The following is a 19906-nucleotide window of genomic DNA, read 5'->3' on the forward strand; positions in this document are numbered from 1 at the left end:
CCCTCTCAGGCACCGTCAGTAACTATCTTCCTCAAAAAATGTGTCAATCAAAGGAAATTGTGATGTCTCTCCTTCCATTTCCCTCCCAATTTGTGGTATCCACCTTGTAATTTGCTTGGCTCCCAGAATCTGGCATAGGTGCAAGTGCTAACTGGTTCTGTATTACCTGTTGCTGCGGCTTCCTTGACACCCTATTCTGCGTCGGTGGATTCAAATTATCATTTTGTACATGGTTAGTCAATACAGCTTTACACTCGTTCCTCCAATGCCCCATTTGTCCGCACCCATGACAAGAAAATTTCTTTTTGGCCTCCTCTCTGTTCATTCTACCTCTTGGTTTACCCCCATTTCCATCTCCTTGGTTCTGAATATTTTTCAATTGATTTAACTGAAGTTTCTGTTGCTCTGCTAATTTTACTTGTGCCCACATTACCTTTTCTTCTAAATTATTTAATTTATTGTCAATTTCATCCCCACAATATTTTGCATACTTAAGTATCTCATCTATCGGCTTGGCATGCCAACAGATTTTATGATCTTTAATCATTTGCAAAATTTCTGGTTTTAGCCCTGACACAAATCGATAAATAAAATGTGTCATGTCTTTCGTGTCAATGCTTTCCAAACAACTGTACTGCTTGAATACCTGTAAAAGGTGCTCATAATATGCATGTACTGATTCATCTTAATTTTGAGTAGTTCTGTCTATTCTTGTCCAGTCAGTTTCATTTGGGGGGACCTTTCCTTTCAAGTACAGTATTACTTGATTATATTTTTTCATGACTTCCTCTGACGGGGCTCCTGTCTTCGGGTCTCTAGGGTACTCATCATTAGGCAAATCAACCGCTATCTTACATTCTGTCTAAAGATCCACAGGAACCACAATGTCAAATAATACATCTAAATCTTTCAGCAGCACTTTTGAGACTTTTACAAATCTTTTAACCTGCCTGTACCACTCTACAGGTTTCTCTCTGAGTTTTGGGAAATAGTTTGTAAATGACCAAATATCCTGTCGGGACCATGGGACATGTACATAACCTCCTCCTGGCACTTCTCTTATCGGGTACAACCTTTCCACCTTTTCTGGTTCTTTTAATAAATATTAATTTGCAGTATTTTTAGCTTGGGCTTCCTCCCTTTTCTTTGCCCATCTGGCTTTCCATTTGTCTAAATCACCCCATTTCTGCAACAATGATAGTAATTCCTTGATCTGTACTTTACGTTCTGACACATTCATGTTTTCTAAATCTTTGTCAGAAAATTCAGCTCAGTAAGGTTTCTGTAAAACGTTCGATTTCCCAATATCAATTACCATTTGAGCAGCCAAACTGGCAGGCAATAGCAAGACACGCCCAGGAAGGCGAGCGGTTAGCGCTCCAGCTCTCCACTTCACAGGGCTATTTAGCCCTGGTCGGCCCTAGCGTGCAGCTGTTGCGCGCAGTGGGGCGCCTTAGCCAGCGCCGACGACAAGCCAAAGACCAGCCCGTCTGCGCCCGTCCGCGACAGGACGGGGCCAGGGGCCGGGGGCTATGGCGATACCCTCAGATCCTCGATTAACCTACACTTCACAGGTATTACTAAATATTCAAAACCATCTACCTATGGAGTGTCCTAACAAGGAGGAGGGCAGTTTAGAGGGTCCATTTACATGCCGCCATTGCAAAACTCAATTTGAGACAGTCGCAGGGGATAGATACACCTCTGATATCCTCCCTGAACTATGCTTACCCAAAAATGTTATACTGGTCTACAACCCCACCCCGATAAACAAAAAGGTTACCAGTTTTCCACTGAAATATAAAAACCTGTTATGTAACATCAGATTATTGCCAAAACACGCCATAGAAGTATGGGATCTGATTTCTTCAGAAGAACCAGACCTGTGCGTCCTGACGGAAACATGGCTTAAACCTCACTCAGTCCATGCCATAACCTTGGGAATCCCAGTGGGCTACAAAATCGTTAGGCTGGATCGTCCTACTAAAGTTGGTGGTGGAATAGCGATTGTCCACAAATAAGAAATTAATGTCACTGTGCTGGATGAGATGTGCACCCCCGAATTAGAACTTATGATTTTTAAAATTCATATCTCACCTAAAAAGAGTAGAAAGGGAGCACTAATTTACCGCCCCCCTGGCCCATGCTCCAATCTATCTGTAGTATTGATGGAGGCATTGGCACCCCATATACATGACAATTCCGACTTCCTAGTCCTAGGTGATTTTAATGTCCACAGTGAGTTAGACAATAGTACTGAGGTGCAAACATTAATGGCAGACCTCAACTCACTGGGTCTAAGGCAGGTTAATACCGGGCCTACTCATCAGGCCGAACACACGTTAGACCTAGTTTTAACCAATTACCTACAGGTCGAGTGTATACCCCCCTATCAGGTAGAATGGACAGACCATTTCATTATAGAATTTTATACCCCAACTCCTATTCTGCATGATATGGGACACACTGCCCTACCAAGCAAAAGAAGACCTTGGCATAAACTGACCCAGCAAGCCTTTAATAAAATATTTGTAGCGCCGACATCAAGCGCCAATGAGAGCATTGAAAATGCCTTAAACAAATACGAAGAGATGATACTCAAAACTATAGATGGGATCATTCCACTAAAAACCTTTAAACCCAGACCTGCACATAAACAGGAAATATGGTTTTCGGAGCACCTCAGATCGCTCAAACAAGCTAACAGAAAACTAGAGAAAAAATGGAGGGCTTCCCGTCAAGACAAAGACAAACAACTGTATAGGAGCTCCTTGACAGCATACCATAAAGCCATTCGCGTTGCACGAAAAAAACATATTGCATCACAGCTATCGGCGGCTGGTAACAACCACAAAGCACTATATCAGATATTACAGACCTTTACAACACCAACAGCTTGCGAAAGCCCGGAAGTGGCCTCACAGCAATTATGCGATAATACCTTTCAGTTCTTCACTCAAAAAATTGATGCAATTTATGACAAAATCATACTTTAGAATCAAGCCAGTAGAAATGATAATGACCCAATTTTAAATACCGAAATACAACCTCCTGTCATGCACTCCCTCTCTGTATTTCCCTCTATCTCGATTGAGGAAGTATTAGTACTCATATCCCAGATAAAGAGTGGTTGGACATTATCCCTGCGCGTGTTATGCCCACACTGGCAATGGAACTGGGACCTGCTATCCAGAGGCTGATTAACCTCTCGCTAAGCACAGGACAGGTTCAGCAAGGATGGAAAAAGGCACTGGTTAAGCCGCTCAGGAAAAACACTGCGACTCCCTGGAGTGAGCTAGCCAACCTCAGGCCTATATCCCTGCTCCCTTTTTTGGGCAAAGTTATTGAAAAAATTGTTAACAGAAATTTGTCTAAATACATTGAATCCGCAGGAGTGTTGGACCACTCACAATCGGGCTTCAGGCCTAAACACAGTACCGAGACTGCCCTGATGTCAGTCGCAGACGATCTACACATATACCAGGATGGGGGCTACTCCGTTATCCTGGTGCTGTTGGATCTGTCTGCTTGAAGAATGGGGGAGTCAGGTCCTGGGACGTGGGGCTAGCTGGACCATTAATATAACTAAGTACACAGATTGCCAGCCACACACTTACTTAAATCCTCTATTTTTGAGGAAACAAACCATAAGAGACTTCCTGGTTCATACGGCTATATCACTCTAACCCTTTTATTATGTATTTATTTTTTGTCTTTTTTAGTATCGATGTATGAAAGGGACAACTTATCGTTTTGTACACCTTATATACAATTATTTACAATTCGCGATTATTTACAACACAAACACATAAACATAACTAGTTGTATTATACAAAGTGAATTGCTCTGATATATATACACTCAAATATTCATACTACGAAGAAAAAATCATCCGTAATTCCATAAAGACCAGAGTCAAAAGTATAAACTTGATGACAATCATAAATCAATGAACTACAGTGAAATGTAGGCAGTTCAAAAAAGGAAAAATAGACTTCAAATTAATTCATTCAGTCCATTCGACCAATAAATGGCTAATCTTTTTACGCCAACGCGTTTCGAATCCGGTATGTCAACTCTACGGATTCTCATCAGGGCTCTGTCTTAATACGGGATATCTGCAAGTGTATAAAATAAAACTTGTTTTAGCTACATTTCTGACAGTTGTTTAGCTTCCAACTACATTTAACTCGTATTCCTCTTATTACCTGTTGAACCAGCAGCCGTCGGTCAAGGGTAGAGTATTAGTTCTGACTGAGTTTCTTTTCTTTTCGGGATCTAAAAACAAATACAGGTATCATGACCTGTTCTTGCTCACTTTCTAAGAACAGAATGGGGCACATGTGTTATCAACATACCTTACTGGATCATTCTCATGATCCAACGTTTCCACCAAATGGGAGTTAATTTTCAGTCTTGTATTACAGCCTGAAAATAATGAGAATAACGTTTTACACTCTTTTTATGCACAGACGGAGAGAGTATGGCACTCGTTGCTCTACTCGGCATACCTGCTCTGAGGGATTCCTCGCTTGGGCTGTTCGTGTTCTAATCGGTTGCAGCGGTAAACGCTTTCTAACCATGCAGGCACCGCTTTCCTCAGTCCTTTTTACTCGCGCTCGCTTTCCCTAGAGGAAATAACAGCGTTTTATTAGGTTTCTGGGGCTACGGCATTATTGGTAGCAAATCAAACCCATGTTAGCTCTAGACTTACTTGAACAAGCTGTGACTCAGCATCTAGCTCTCATTCACTTAGTTTGGCAGCCATGTTGTAACATGGTTTTGGACCTACTTAAAGCTACTTGCTTGGTGGCCATCTTAGAGTGGGGTCGCTAGTTTGGCAGCCATGTTGTAACATGGTTTTGGACCTACTTAAAGACACAATGGATTTCCTCGTCAAAGTAGAAGGGACTGATTTTAATCCTGCATCACAATTGCTTGTGACAATGGACGTCACGTCCCTTTATACTCAAATACCCCAGGGAGAGGCATTGGAAGTAAATGAGCTTTATTTAGAAGCTCGTGCAAGACCACATCGAGTCCCTACCAGCTTTATTCTCAAATTGGCAGAAATAGCGTTGCGCAAAAATTACTTCAGATTCAATGAGCAGTTCTTTATGCAGACCAAAGGGACTGCTATGGGATGCCCCTATGCTCCTGAGATGGCCATATGGTATATGGCAGAATATGAGAAGAAATTTATTGAAAAGGATAACCCATATTGCAGTCACATTAAGCAATGGCTACGATATATCGACGACGTGTGGCTCCTGTGGCAGGGGAGCCACACGGAGTTGATGAAATTTCATGGATGGCTTAATTCCAAACATCCAGACATTAAATTTTCTATAGAGTTCAGTGACACAAGAATGACGTTCCTGGATGTGGAAATCACATGTTCAAACGGGAAGTTGGACTCCTCTTTGTACAAGAAGCAGACTGATAAAAACACAATACTGCACCACCAAAGTGACCACCCCAGGAACTTGAAGGCTAATTTGCCCTATGGCCAACTGCTCCGTATCAGGAGAAACTGCACGGAGTTGTCAGAGTATGAAAGACACGCTGACACATTCTGTCACGAAATGGAAAGCTGTGGTTATCCCAAAAAACTGTTAAAAAACTCATTCAAGCGGGCACGATGTACACCACGCGAATGTTTGCTACAAACAAAATCAAAGGCTGAACTAGACCGGATGGTCTGTGTCACCACATTTGGGCCTGACACAAACAAATTCAGACAAACTGTGTTAAAAAATTGGCACTTACTAGAAAACCTGGACTGTCCATTTCCCCGTCCTCTTTTCGCGTATCGTAAGAACAGGAGCATCGGACAACATCTTGTCCGAGCCGAGATAGCATTACCCAAACCTAAGAGTGACCTATTGTCTCAATGGGGAATGAAACCCATTGAGGGACATCATAAATGTGGGACATGCGTGGCCTGTGGGACTACTGTGGAAGGGAAGGAATTCCAACATGGGAATATTAAGTGGAAACACTTAAGTTTCTCAAATTGTAAAACACGAAATGTTGTGTATGTAGTCATCTGCCCATGCAATAAGATTTACATAGGCAAGATCAATCAATCAATCAATCAAAGACATTTATAGAGCGTACTACTTACCCGTAGGGTCTCAAGGCGCTTAGGGGGGGGGTGCCGTTACCGCTCGAACAGCCAGGTCTTGAGCTTCTTCCTGAAGGAGAGGTGGTCTTGGGTCAGGCGCAGGTCGGCCGGGAGGGAGTTCCAGGTCTTGGCGGCCAGGTAGGAGAAGGACCCTCCTCCTGGTGTCGCTCTACGGATGCGTGGGACGGCGGCGAGGGCGTGGCTGGCTGATCGGAGGTGGCGTTTGGGAGCGTAGAAGTTGATTCGGTTGTTGAGGTAGCTCGGGCCTTGATCGTGTAGGGCTTTGTGTGCGTGGGTGAGGAGACGGAAGGTGATTCTTTTGTTGACGAGGAGCCACTGCAGGTCTCTCAGGTGTCTGGAGATGTGGCTGTTACGTGGGATGTCGAGGATGATCCTGGCTGAGGTGTTCTGGATCCGCTGGAGTCTCTTCTGGAGCTTGGCGGTGGTTCCGGCGTAGAGGGCGTTGCCGTAGTCCAGTCGGCTGGTGACGAGGGCCTGGGTGACGGTCTTCCTGGTCTCCGTGGGGATCCACCAGAAGATCTTCCGTAGCATGCGAAGGATGTTGAAGCACGACGAGGAGACGGCGTTGACTTGTCTGGTCATAGAGAGGGAGGAGTCCAGGATGAAGCCCAGGTTGCGTGCGTGGTTCGTCGGTTTGGGTGCGGTGCCCAGGGCGGGGGGCCACCAGGAGTCGTCCCAGGCGGAGGGCGAGGAGCCCAGGATGAGGACCTCCGTCTTGTCTGAGTTCAGTTTCAGACGGCTGGTCGTCATCCACTCGGCTACATCTTTCATCCCTTCGTGCAGGTTGGCTCTGGCGGCGGCGGGGTCGTTGACAACACAACAAGTGAATATGCACATAACGCAACATAAATTTAGAATCAAGAATAAAGTGCTTACAGCACCCATGGTGGAGCATTTCATTGAAAATAAACACACTGAGAATGACTTGAAGTGGTCAATTCTATATGTTCTGCAACAGTCTAGACCCATTGACCATGATAAACTTCTACTAAAAAAAGAGGCCTACCTTATACTTAAGTTTAATAGCGCACTCAGCGGGCTCAACTCGCTATCTGAAATATCTAGAGTATGAGCTATATCTAGTACAGTGCCTCCAAAAGAAAGGGTCGATGGTAATTGCGCATATGTTTTCATATGTGGTTTAAATTCACCTTTTTTCACATCTAAATGATAGCCTTCTCTAGCGACCCCACTCTAAGATGGCCGCCAAGCAAGTAGCTTTAAGTAGGTCCAAAACCATGTTACAACATGGCTGCCAAACTAGCGACCCCACTCTAAGATGGCCGCCAAGAAAGTAGCTTTAAGTAGGTCCAAAACCATGTTACAACATGGCTGCCAAACTAAGTGAATGAGAGCTAGATGCCGAGTCACAGCTTGTTCAAGTAAGTCTAGAGCTAACATGGGTTTGATTTGCTACCAATAATGCAGTAGCCCCAGAAACCTAATAAAACGCTGTTATTTCCTCTAGGGAAAGCGAGCGCGAGTAAAAAGGACTGAGGAAAGCGGTGCCTGCATGGTTAGAAAGCGTTTACCGCTGCAACCGATTAGAACACGAACAGCCCAAGCGAGGAATCCCTCAGAGCAGGTATGCCGAGTAGAGCAACGAGTGCCATACTCTCTCCGTCTGTGCATAAAAAGCGCGTAAAACGTTATTCTCATTATTTTCAGGCTGTAATACAAGACTGAAAATTAACTCCCGTTTGGTGGAAACGTAGGATCACGAGAATGATCCAGTAAGGTATGTTGATAACACATGTGCCCCATTCTGTTCTTAGAAAGTGAGCAAGAACAGGTCATGATACCTGTATTTGTTTTTAGATCCCGAAAAGAAAAGAAACTCAGTCAGAACTAATACTCTACCCTTGACCGGCAGCTGCTGGTTCAACAGGTAATAAGAGGAATACGAGTTAAATGTAGTTGGAAGCTAAACAACTGTCAGAAATGTAGCTAAAACAAGTTTTATTTTATACACTTGCAGATATCCCGTATTAAGACAGAGCCCTGATGAGAATCCGTAGAGTTGACATACCGGATTCGAATCGCGTTGGCGTAAAAAGATTAGCCATTTATTGGTCGAATGGACTGAATGAATTAATTTGAAGTCTATTTTTCGAACTGCCTACATTTAACTGTAGTTCATTGATTTATGATTGTCATCAAGTTTATACTTTTGACTCTGGTCTTTATGGAATTACGGATGATTTTTTCTTCGTAGTATGAATATTTGAGTGTATATATATCAGAGCAATTCACTTTGTATAATACAACTAGTTATGTGTATGTGTTTGTGTTGTAAATAATCGCGAATTGTAAATAATTGTATATAAGGTGTACAAAACGATAAGGTGTCCCTTTCACACATCGATACTAAAAAAGACAAAAAATAAATAAATAATAAAAGGGTTAGAGTGATATACCCGTACGAACCAGGAAGTCTCTTATGGTTTGTTTCCTCAAAAATAGAGGATTTAAGTAAGTGTGTGGCTGGCAATCTGTGTACTTAGTTGGATCTGTCTGCGGCATTTGACACCGTGTCTCATTCCATCCTGACTGCCAGGCTAGCTAACATCAGCCTGAAGCACGAAGCTCTGGCATGGCTGAGGAGTTTCCTAACAAACCGTACCCAGCAAGTAACAATGTGTGCGTATTGGTCAGAGGAAGTTGAAATCTCCAAGGGGGTGCCACAGGGCTCATGCCTGAGCCCCACGCTTTTTAACATATATGTGGCACCCCTGCCTAACATCATGAGAACGTACGGATTCATCCCGATATCTTACGCGGAGGATACGCAACTCCTCTTTCCCTTTAAGACCTTTTCCCCCGAGGTTAAGAACTCCTTCTCTCAGGGCATGAAAGCAGTGGCACACTGGATGTCTTCCAACTACTTGCAATGCAACGTTGGAAAGACAGAAGTCATGTTGTTTGGTGAAGCAAAACTACTTTGGACTCCGGACTGGTGGCCACAAGATCTGGGACCAGTACCCAAGCCCAAACAAATTGTCAAGAATCTGGGAGTCTGATTAGATCAGGAACTCACTCTCAAACAACATGGCAACCAGGTGGTGGGAGCCTGCTTCCATGTGATTGGCATGCTGCGTAAAGTCTTACCCCTACTACCAGATGCAACTAGGAGGACGCTGGTACAAGCCCTAGTCCTGAGTCGAATAGACTATTGCAATGGCCTACTCCTGTCCGCTAACGAGGGAGTCACGACAAGACTTCAGGTGGCCAGAACACGGCTGCTCGCTTGGTTCTGAACGCCCCTCCTAGTACGCCTTCCAAACCTCTGCTGACAAAACTACATTGGTTATCTGTTAAACAGAGAGCCAAGTTCAAAGTATGCTGCAACATACATAAAAGCCTTAACGGGATGGGTCCTGCATACCTGACCACCAAATTTGTCCCCTACATACCCTCCCGGACACTTAGGTCGAGCGAGCAAGGCCTTCTTTGTGTACCTAGAGCAAAGAAGGCCAGACATGGAACCAAAGCGCTATCTGTAGCAGGACCCTCCCTTTGGAATAGTCTCCCAAAATCTCTCAGGCTATGTGCAGAACACTTCCCTTTTAGAATAATGCTGAAGACCTTCCTATTCCAACACTAGAATGGCTGCTAAACTAGTCCTTCCCCTAAAACTTATGTTGTAGAGACCAAAGGCGCAGAGATACTCCTCCGGGAGTCGAAGCCAGCGCGGTACAAACCTGCAAATAAATAAATAAAATAAATAAACTCATTAATTTTTCATGAAGAAGCAAATAGAGTTAACCCTAGCACTCCGTTCTTAAAACCACTCCATCTTAAGTCTTTGGAAGATAGGCTGGAAAACATATTACACAACCTCCCCATTCTGTCCTATGGGCAAGATGGCCTTTCAACTGTGAAAAACGAAATGGAGAGTATTTCACTATCAGGACATGGTACACACCTTACTACATTTCCTACCTTTCACATACACTGCACCCTGCCCAGGGGGTACCTTGGACCTACCATATGGGTGTCTGATGTGCATAGAAAGGGAAGAGGTCTGGCAAGTGGGTGCACTTGTCAGAACAACATGGCAGTTTACCAAACTGAGCATAGGCACTGCAGTGGCAGGCCTGAGTTTCTCTCTTTAAGGGCTACTTGTGTGGGTGGCACAATTAGTGCTGAAGGCACACTAGTAGCATTTGCATCATTAGCCCTGGCACACATAGTGCACTTTACTAGGGACTTTACTAGTAAGGCAAACATACTAATCATGGACAATCAGTTACCATTATACTTTAAACAGGGAGCACTTGCACTTTGACACTGATCAGCACTAGCAAAGTGCCCAAAGCATCTAAGTTGGTGACACCATGTCAGGAAAAAGGTCTAAGGAGAAAGCAAATGTTTAGGGAACTTTAGCCAAAAGGTGCCACATCCTACAAATAGAATAAATATTCAGAAAGGAACAGGAAAAGCTGCATCTGCAGCTGAAAGTCTGCAGATAAGCCGAGCGAAAGCTAGATGTGTCTTCCCCATCATATCAGCAAGGAAAGGCTAGTACAGCTTTGTATGACTCACAGTTTTGCATTTCTAGTATGAAGTTTCTCTCTTTCTCATACCACCCTGCTCTAGTATATCTATTCTGTCTGAACCTTGTTGAATGTTTTAAAAATAAACAATTAGTAGTAACCCTCACTTACTTTCTGCAAAATATTGTTTATTGTTTAAAAACAATAAATGAGAAGTCAGGCCATCTGTTTCCATGAAGAATTGTTTGTTATTCAATAACAATCACTGCAAAGGCAATTCAAAACCGTACATAATCAAGCTTGAATATAGATATTCAAGCAGAATTAATTATTACATTGGAATGAATAACAATATTAATAAATGTGCATTTAAACTTGGATCATACACTTAAAGAAATGAACATATATAATTTAAAAACTTGGAAACAAAAAAGAGGAAATATATGATAATTCAAAATAGCAGTAATGAGCCGCAAAGCCTATGCGACGTTTCGCCCTAGATCTTTCAGCAGTAGAGCATGCTTTAACACCTCATTTTATAATCTATGGTCTGCGTCAGAATATCTGATGGAAATATAATGATACTCTAATGCAACCACTGGAGGACTGGAATGTGCCATACCTGGACCCAACATACGGGATTGCCTTCAACCCTTCATCTGAGCAAGATCCAACTTCTAGCAAATCAGAAAAAACATACAGGCACATGCATCAAGCGATTTAGGAATCGCAAACGGTGCGAATCGCAAAATTCGGCCGTTTGCGATTCCCAAATCGCTATTTGGGATGCATTATCCTAAAAGTGAAGAAATGGCTATTTTTGCGCTTTTTTAAAGTGCGATTGCTTTTAAGGAATCGCAATTTTGCGATTCCTTAAAAGCAATGCATGAAACTGAAAAAAATTGCGATTTCGCAATTAGAGAGAAAAAATTACCATGAGGTTGGACCTCATGGTAATTTTGAGAAATGTTAGAAATATGCAATTTTGTGCATTTTTTCTAACTTTCATGTTGTGCACACACATGCCCTTAGGGCATGTGTGTACACAACATATGTGCATTGTTTGATTTCAGGGGTGCAACAGGGTGTCCTTTGGACACCCCTGCACCCTTGAAATCGCAATCTCAATTTGCGATTAGCTAATTGCGAATCGCAAATTGAGATTGTCTTCCCATTCATTCCTATGGGCCTCTAGGCCCATAGGAATGAATGGGAAGGGATTCCTTAATTGCGATTCGCAAAATGCTAATCGCAATTAAGGAATTTTAAGAAATCGCAATTTATTTAGCGATTTCTTAATGCATAGGCATTTGCAATTCCTTAATTGCGATTCCTTAAAAATCGCAATTAAGGAATCGCAAATGCCGAGATTGATGCATGTACCTGATAGTCCCATCTTTTTCAAGATCAACAGAGACAAGTTGAATTATTGTCCCCTCGGTGATCACCCACAGTCCTCTTCATTTGAGATACATTATCAGAATGTTACCCAACACCTCTACCACATAAAACCCTATGAGGTAGGAACTGCACGAGGTATGTACTTAGCATCAAATGAAATGTGTCCATCCATCTAAATTCAAATTCAACAACTTGAAGTAGGAAGCTTTTCAGTAAAAGCATTACAATGTAAAACGTACATATGCACACCATACATAAATCCATAAAAGTGCATTTCTGTAGAAGAATGCGCACACCAGTGTGATTAATTACTTGCACTCTATTACAGCAACAACAGAAAACTCAGTCCCTGGATTGTAGACAGCACTTCTGCCCATCTGACTCAATGCTGATCTCTGCCAGCTCCGTCTCTTACTGAAAAAATGTCACCCTGTGGCTCATAGTGCGAAAATGGAAGCAGCTGTCCAAAATATAAATGGCTACTTTAACCTACATTAGATGTTTTTAAATTGAAGATATGTTATTCATATTATATGTGTGTTGCATTTTTCACTCTACAGAGTGTGCATGTGCATTAATGGGTGATATGTCGAAATAGACTACAGAAACATTGTCCATCCAAATATCAAGGACAAAGAGCCACATGCACCAAAGTCCGGTTTTGCGATTCCTCGTTTGCGAAATTTAGGGAATCGCAAATAAGGAATCGCAAAACGAGATGCATCAATTAATTCGCATAATTTTTGCGATCAGGTAAAAATCGCTATTTTTACCGATTCGCAAATATTATGCGAATTCTAATTTGCGAATTCACAATTCCCATTGATTTCTATGGGCCAAAAGGCCCATAGGAATCAATGGGAAGGCATTGACATTTTGCGAATTTCAATTAGCGATTCGCAAAATGTTAATGCATTCCATGGGTGCAGGGGGGTGAAATGTATTTTAAAGTGCTTGTTTCACACACACATGTCCTAAGGACATGTGTGTCAGTAACATGACAGTGTTTAAAATGCTAATTTGAGCATTTTAATACTTTTTCGCAAATTACCACGAGGTTCACCCTCGTGGTGATTTGCACCGCCTAATTGCGAATTCGCAATTTTAAAACTAATCATGCATTGCTTTTAAGGAATCGCAATTTTGCGATTCCGTAAAAGCAATCGCATTTTTGGAATTCGCTAAAAATAGCGATTTTACCAAAAATATTTCATGCATTCCAAAAACCTATTTAGGAATCGCAAACGGCCGAATTTACCGATTCGCACCGTTTGCACTTCCTAAATAGGTTGATGCATGTTGCCCAAAATATCTGGAGGTGACGTGCAGGTGGAACGTTGCATGAATAAAGTTCTTATGATGTTCTTTTAGAAATGCTGTTTTCATTTTATGTCATGCACTACTGTTTTACAAATGATTCCTGGTCGTGTAATTAGTCGTCTTTCATTTCTCACTTGCAGTTTGTAGCGCATCCGAACTGTCAGCAGCAGCTCCTTTCTATTTGGTACGAGAACATCTCGGGCCTCCGCCAGCAGACCATTGCAGTGAAATGCCTCGTCGTGCTGGCCGTGGCTGTGGGGCTGCCCTTTCTCTCCGTGGTGTACTGGGTGGCGCCGTGCAGCAAGGTCAGTTTACAGTGATACTATCTGCCCTTCGGATGTGCTGTTCTGCATGTTCCTTTCCAGCATCAAAAAAGAAGTCATGTTTTTGTTTACCAGTCAGGAGGTAGTGACTCACTTCTGAAAGGTTGAGCAGCTCATCTGTTTATGCGTAATTACTCTGCAATTATCACTACCGACAACATTAGATTTCATTAATGGAATAAAATGAACAGTTTACCGACACCCTGCCAGGATTTCTGTTGTTTATTCTGTTCTACTGTCAGTTCTTGTAGTTTGGCTTTGCGGTAGGAGTTTCTACAATCTGGAGCATTTGGTTCGATTCTCATTAACCTTAAGTACTTTATACAACAAGCGTGCTTACAGTCTGTGCAACCTCCAGGTTCCGCTTCACCCTGACCTTTCTCCCACATCGAGCAGACAATTGTTGGCTGCTGGAATAATCAAGACGACAGTAAATGTCACTGTACTACTTCTGTGTTAAAGTCATGCCCGGGGTAATTTCAGAAACCTAGATGTGAACAGCGTCATACAGCTGACAATTCAGATATAGTGTGGCATTTAGAGTTTGGGGGATGCAGAGCGCCCTCCAAAATGTGAGCGATGCTAATTGTTGGCCAGTGCTTAATTTGTAAAAGAAAATGAAGTGCCAGGGCCCTTCTCGGAAGCTCACTGAAGCTTACCCCAACCATACCCTGCCAGCGCTGCCAAGGTCAGTACCAACATCATACCTAACCATCACACTGTGAGAATTCAGAGTATTTCAGTGCACGCAAAGCTATAATAATGGCATGGGAGGCTGATATTATTAATGTTGAATGTATAGTGACTTAATAAACACAGTTGTTGTGCTCCTCTCAAAATGCATAAGACAGCGCCACTATGTGGTGGACAGTCACTAGAGCAGGTGCCGACAATTGAGTGCTGGTGCCGAGTACCGGAAACCACCAGCACAAATTAAACACTGGACTGCCCCCTGCTTGGTGCACAGCTGTTTTCCCCTGCCCTAAGTGTCCACCCATGTGCATAGGGTATCCTTTTATTGGTGGGGGGCCTAGATCTCTTATAATTTATTATGTGAGCAGAGGCCTAGGTCTGTCCCTTGTCACAAATGTCAATTTCTTGAATAGACAATGGACTACTGCCCCTGCGATGGGTTTTGCACATAGAGCAGTGTTGGCAGCACAGTGTAATTTGTTAATATGTAGCTATGCGCAGACCTTTTCAGCTGTGTCATGGGAGTGTAAGCCTTCTGGACAACTTGTGTACAGTTTACAGTCTATTGTTTACCCACATCCTAATGCTAACATCTCAAGTGTATGTTGTGGATATTTGTGTGCGTGGTCTGGGTGGCACATGCATGGAGTGTATGAGAGAGCCAGAGTAATGAGGACATGCAGGATCCATTTTCGAATCATCTAGCCTGGCCTTTGCACAAGATGAAGGTGGAGTTGTTCTCTCAGACAGCTGAAGTGTAGTGCTAACATTCCTGAAGTTGGAGGAAGGAGAACTAGACTCTGAAATAAGGGAAGAGGAAACAAGGCTCCCTTTGAGTAATTTGCATGATGGTGGATGAGAATAGTAGGACTACAAACATTGTGTGCAAGGCGAAGGTACCTCTTAGGTGAGACCAGCCTACAGTCATTCCCTGATTACACTTTGTGCCTCTGTTGTCAGTACTCCAGGAGGGAAAATACCCTGCTTTGAGAAACATCGATCTACACAAGGGCCTTTCCTGGAGAAGAGCCTGCAGTTGACACTAAAAAGAAGAATCACTCGAACCAGTTAGGCAAGTACAAACAGTCTGCTTTCAACTAAAAAAAGTAGAAACCACTGACCCTTGTGTTATTACAGTTCCAATTGCTCTACGACCATGTAAGGGAGAGCTCTGCAGAGGACTCAGAAGACTGTTGTGCAACCAGAGCTGGTGTTTGCCTGACAGCCAGCTTCTTGGAGGTGAGGAGGCATCGCCTGATTCTACCCCTTACTAGCTGCTTAGCTGTTCCAAACTGCCTAGAAGACAGCCTGCTTCTGAGAGAGAGAGAGAAACGTCATTCATATTCCCTCCCCCTTCTTCTACTTTCTGATCAGCATCACCTAGGCTTCCCTGCTCCTACAACCAAAACGCTCCACTCCCCGCCCCAACATGTGAGGGTTACAGATCACCGGCACTTTATTAAATTTTTCAGAGAGAGACGTGATCTGATCTGACTTCCTTTAATTCTGCCAAGAGGTGTGGCGAGGGGGAGGTTTCAGTTTCCTCACCTCATGAGTTATGGAGGGGGACGTCGGGCAGATAAACTAATGATGTGTAGTTCCTATGTACCTATATAGGATCTGAACATTTAGATCATATACACTGTGGAATTGGTGTCCAGACTGATCCTAGACACCTCCACCCGGTATCTTCCCTTGTATACCGAGCTGGCTTACAGTGCCACTGTAAACTCCTCTTACCAAGGAAAGAATAGTTCCTGGCAACTATCAGACATGAAAACTCTGTCCCATCGGGGATCGTGGAAACAGTACAGTACTTTTCTCTCAGTCACTCATGCTCACTTTTTGTCTCAGAGATAGACAGAATAAACGGTGGGGATGTTTTCAATAAACATTTATTGAACCACCGTCATTCTAGTGCAAAATAGGTGTGCTGAAGCAACTATAAGACGGATACAGATATAAACGATATTCAGCAACAACAGAGTAAATGGATGGTGATTTCCACCATAGTACTAAAACAATGAATATATACAAGCATATAAATACATGACAATAATAATGCATACTCCTACAATGCAACCCTAACTAGATGTACCTACGTGTACCTAGCATGTATGTAGGTGTAGAGCCAAGCATCCCCTAGTCTGAAGCCAACCCCATTTCTTGGATTGAGAGGCCCCACCTTGGTCTTGAGATGGACACTCCATGAGGGATGTCAGACCACTGCGAGCTGGAGTGTATTTGTGCAGGAACCTCAGCGTCTCGTGTCCGCATGGAAGTCTTTCTCCTTTGCCTGCCCTGGCAAAAATATGGTGTATATATACCCAAAAGGTACCCTCAGGGGCTTCTACCTTGCTGTGTCATGTTGGCATTGGATGACCCTTATACATAGTTCTTACGCAGAAAATGATATTCCTGCTGTGATTTTGTGACTCCTTATGCATAATTAATGGGGCTAGTTTTCGGGGAAAACCACGTGACATTTATGCAGCGCTTAACTAGGTAAAAGGTCAATACCAAAACACGTTATGTAGTGTAATGGTATGGCAAATGTAGGTGAAGGGCTAGGGGACTACCCACGCCTATATTGGGGTACCTTATGAAACATAACATGAAGGTTGATGGCGATGTTTAGAAATACATAGAACTACTGGATTCGATGGTAGGTAAGCACTGCGCGTTCTTTGATGCTTAGCGATGCATGCCTGCTCTATACTCACACTCAATGGCTGGTCCCCGGATTTACTATATCTTGTGTAGGCTTAAAGTCTAACTGATGTCGTCTTGTTCTTGTTCCATCCCACAACACTATCCAAAGAAGAAACTAGTTATTCCTAAGCGTTCAGGGCCTGTGAGGTATTGGGGGTGGAATGTTCTATTTCAGGGCATGGGGAGTGGTGACACTTTCTGCCTGTTGCTACCTACCCCTCCCTTTCACTGTCCCTGACTCCAGACACTGTCTCAATCCACTCACTCTGTACCTCCCCATGTCCTCATGTCCCTGCCCACATCTCCTGATCCAGGGTGCAGGGGCACCTGAGGGCCGTGCAGGTGGTTTGTGTTGTTGGCCAATCACAAAGGTGTCAGGAAAACATCCTCCACCCTCTAAAAATGTGGCTAGGGTAGTACAAGACAAAACAACTGTTATTGTTGTGAAGAGGCTAGGTGCCACTGCCTCTGCTGCATTACGGGGTAAGGCCATCATTTCCTTGCTTCTGCCGGAGAAGGAGGGTGGCTGGTGTGCCCCCTATGGTAGTGGCGTCTGCTAGGGTAGGGGGCTAGGGTGCTGTTCCCAGAGGGTTCTTCCACTACCCGTTGGGCTGATACTGGCAGTTTCCAAGTTTCTTTGTAGTGGCTGGAAGGGCCGCTTAGATGCTCATCTTGCTTTGTCTTCCCATCCTGCAAGCCCAAAGGGACAAGGAGCTGGCAAAACCCCTTATGTGAGGTATGGGTACCCACCCAGAGGGGATGAAGGGTACATGATGGCCAATAGAGCTCCCGCATATTATCTATATCTTACCATCCTGCAGTGAACGGTAGCACTTAGAGGCACTTGGGTATTGCAGGTGATGGGGAATGTGGAGTTCGGCAGTGGCTCTCATCCGAAGATCATCAGCCCAACGGGAGGGGACATAATGTTTCATGGGGCGAGATCGCGATGAACTGCCTGCCACTGCCCACCTCTTCTTGTACTTCCTCTGTCTCATTGGGATTGCAAACTGAGGAGGAAAAGGAATCAATACCCTGTTCAAGCTTGGAAAAAAAACTGTAAATTATTTCATTTTCAGTTTCTGTATAAATAAATAGCAAATTTGTTAAATGGGTAGTATTTATCATACACTGGTATATTCTGCCATCTTATGGCAGAAGATATACTTGCTAATAAAAATGCCTCTTTTCTTTATAAAGGGCTCTATTCTTTGGGTGGCCGTCAGCCCAGCAATATACTCAGCTGCTCACGGAACACTGTGGAATCTGGCTGAGATTTTCCATAACCCACAGAATTCCACAGTGTGAAACTCTGCGAGCTCCTTCCAGGCCTAATCAAAAGGCTCTTGGCTGGGAGGAGGTGTGACGTACTCGTGACAGGATGGCTTGGGCGATGTGGCCAGCAAATGCACCATCTTCAAAGGGGCAGTCCCTGTCACAGGCAGATATAATTCACACCCAGGCCTGTCCCTGTCATTGTCTAAGTAGCCAGAGCACAACCAGTGCTGTGAGGGGAAGCCTTGTCCCAGATCTGGTTATACAGGGACAGTTCCTTATTTCTCTAGACACTCTGATGGGTGTTGGATGGAGAGGTAGCCTGTGGAATTGTTCAGTGTTACATCTCCAGGAAGTGACATAACAAAGAAGAGCCCAGCTGAACAGTTATAACTGGTTTTGCCCCGGAACTTGCAGGTGGTTTCTGGGAGATTGAGTCCTAACTTACCAGATGGCGACCAAAATATCCCAAACCCTTGGCTGGTGTTAGAGTGTACTCTTTCCCCCTCAAGATTGTAAAACTGGACACATTGCATTTTTCTGAACTTTTTCACAAAAGAACCAGAGTCTACCAATGGACTGCTGCCAAACTGCAGATTCCCACAACACATCCCCAGTTGGACTCGGATGGCTGGTTTTCACTGGAGAAAGCTGAGTGCTTTCCAGACAAGTTTATAAGTCCCAAAGTGGAGGATTTCACCAGGGCCAATGCCAAGCAGCACATCACTTCTGTGGAAATCAGCCTGCCCTGCCAGTCCCACTGAAATAAAAGTAAATTCAGCAGAATAATTATCAATGGTCAGCCTTAACTTTTGACTGTGACCCGGCATAGCACAACCAGATACTCAAGGTTGATGCTTTGCACTTTTTGGCATTAGAAATCCCTAAAACTGCTACAAATCATATCTCCAGTTCCTGAATCCAATTTTTGTTGTTTGGTTGTCTATTTGCTCAGTAAATCTCAATAAAAAATTATAATTTAGAGCAGATTTTTAATTGTTTTGTCTTTTCAACTTACTAACTGTGCTGGTATGGCTAAATGCTTTACAATTGTTTCTCTAAGCTAAGCCTTACTGCTCTGTTCCTTACCTACCCAGGACAGAGCTAAGGTTTAAATTAAAGTAACCTAACTAGACCTAATACAGTTTCATTTTATTTGGGGAGATCTAACAAACACCCTAATTATTAATCCATATTCTCACAGTCTCAATAAAAATGTCAGCACCATACCTGAAAAAAGACAAAAAAATCAATAAATTGTTGCCCTAAAGAAGACTGAGTTTCATTCGAAAAAGAAATTGCACAAATTCAAATCAGAGAGTGTGCAGCAGGATTCTAAGTACAGCTAAATGGGTGAGAAATAAATTATTAAATCATGATAAGTACTCCTTGGATGCGTGGGTGAAGACCACGTTTCTTCAATAACAGACCCTGATAAGGTGCCAATGGGTAGTCCTACTGTGAAGAGACCCACTAGGGAGTGGGGAAGGAAACAATTATTTTGTTTTAATTACCCCCTAGTGGTGTCATGCTTCATC

The 19906-nt window shown here is 43.4% G+C and overlaps 1 protein-coding gene across 1 annotated transcript in view; it reads left to right on the plus strand.

Annotated features, from left to right (window-relative positions):
* TRPC6 (transient receptor potential cation channel subfamily C member 6) overlaps positions 1-19906 on the plus strand; it is an 844345-nt gene that overhangs the window by 502586 nt on the left and 321853 nt on the right. The window contains exon 4 of the mRNA XM_086935285.1: positions 13506-13670. Within this exon, the coding sequence (XP_086791411.1) occupies positions 13506-13670 (165 nt within the window). The remainder of the gene's footprint in view (positions 1-13505; positions 13671-19906) is intronic.

This window comes from Lissotriton vulgaris, chromosome 8, assembly GCF_964263255.1.
Source record: "Lissotriton vulgaris chromosome 8, aLisVul1.2, whole genome shotgun sequence".
Classification (NCBI taxonomy): domain Eukaryota; kingdom Metazoa; phylum Chordata; class Amphibia; order Caudata; family Salamandridae; genus Lissotriton; species Lissotriton vulgaris.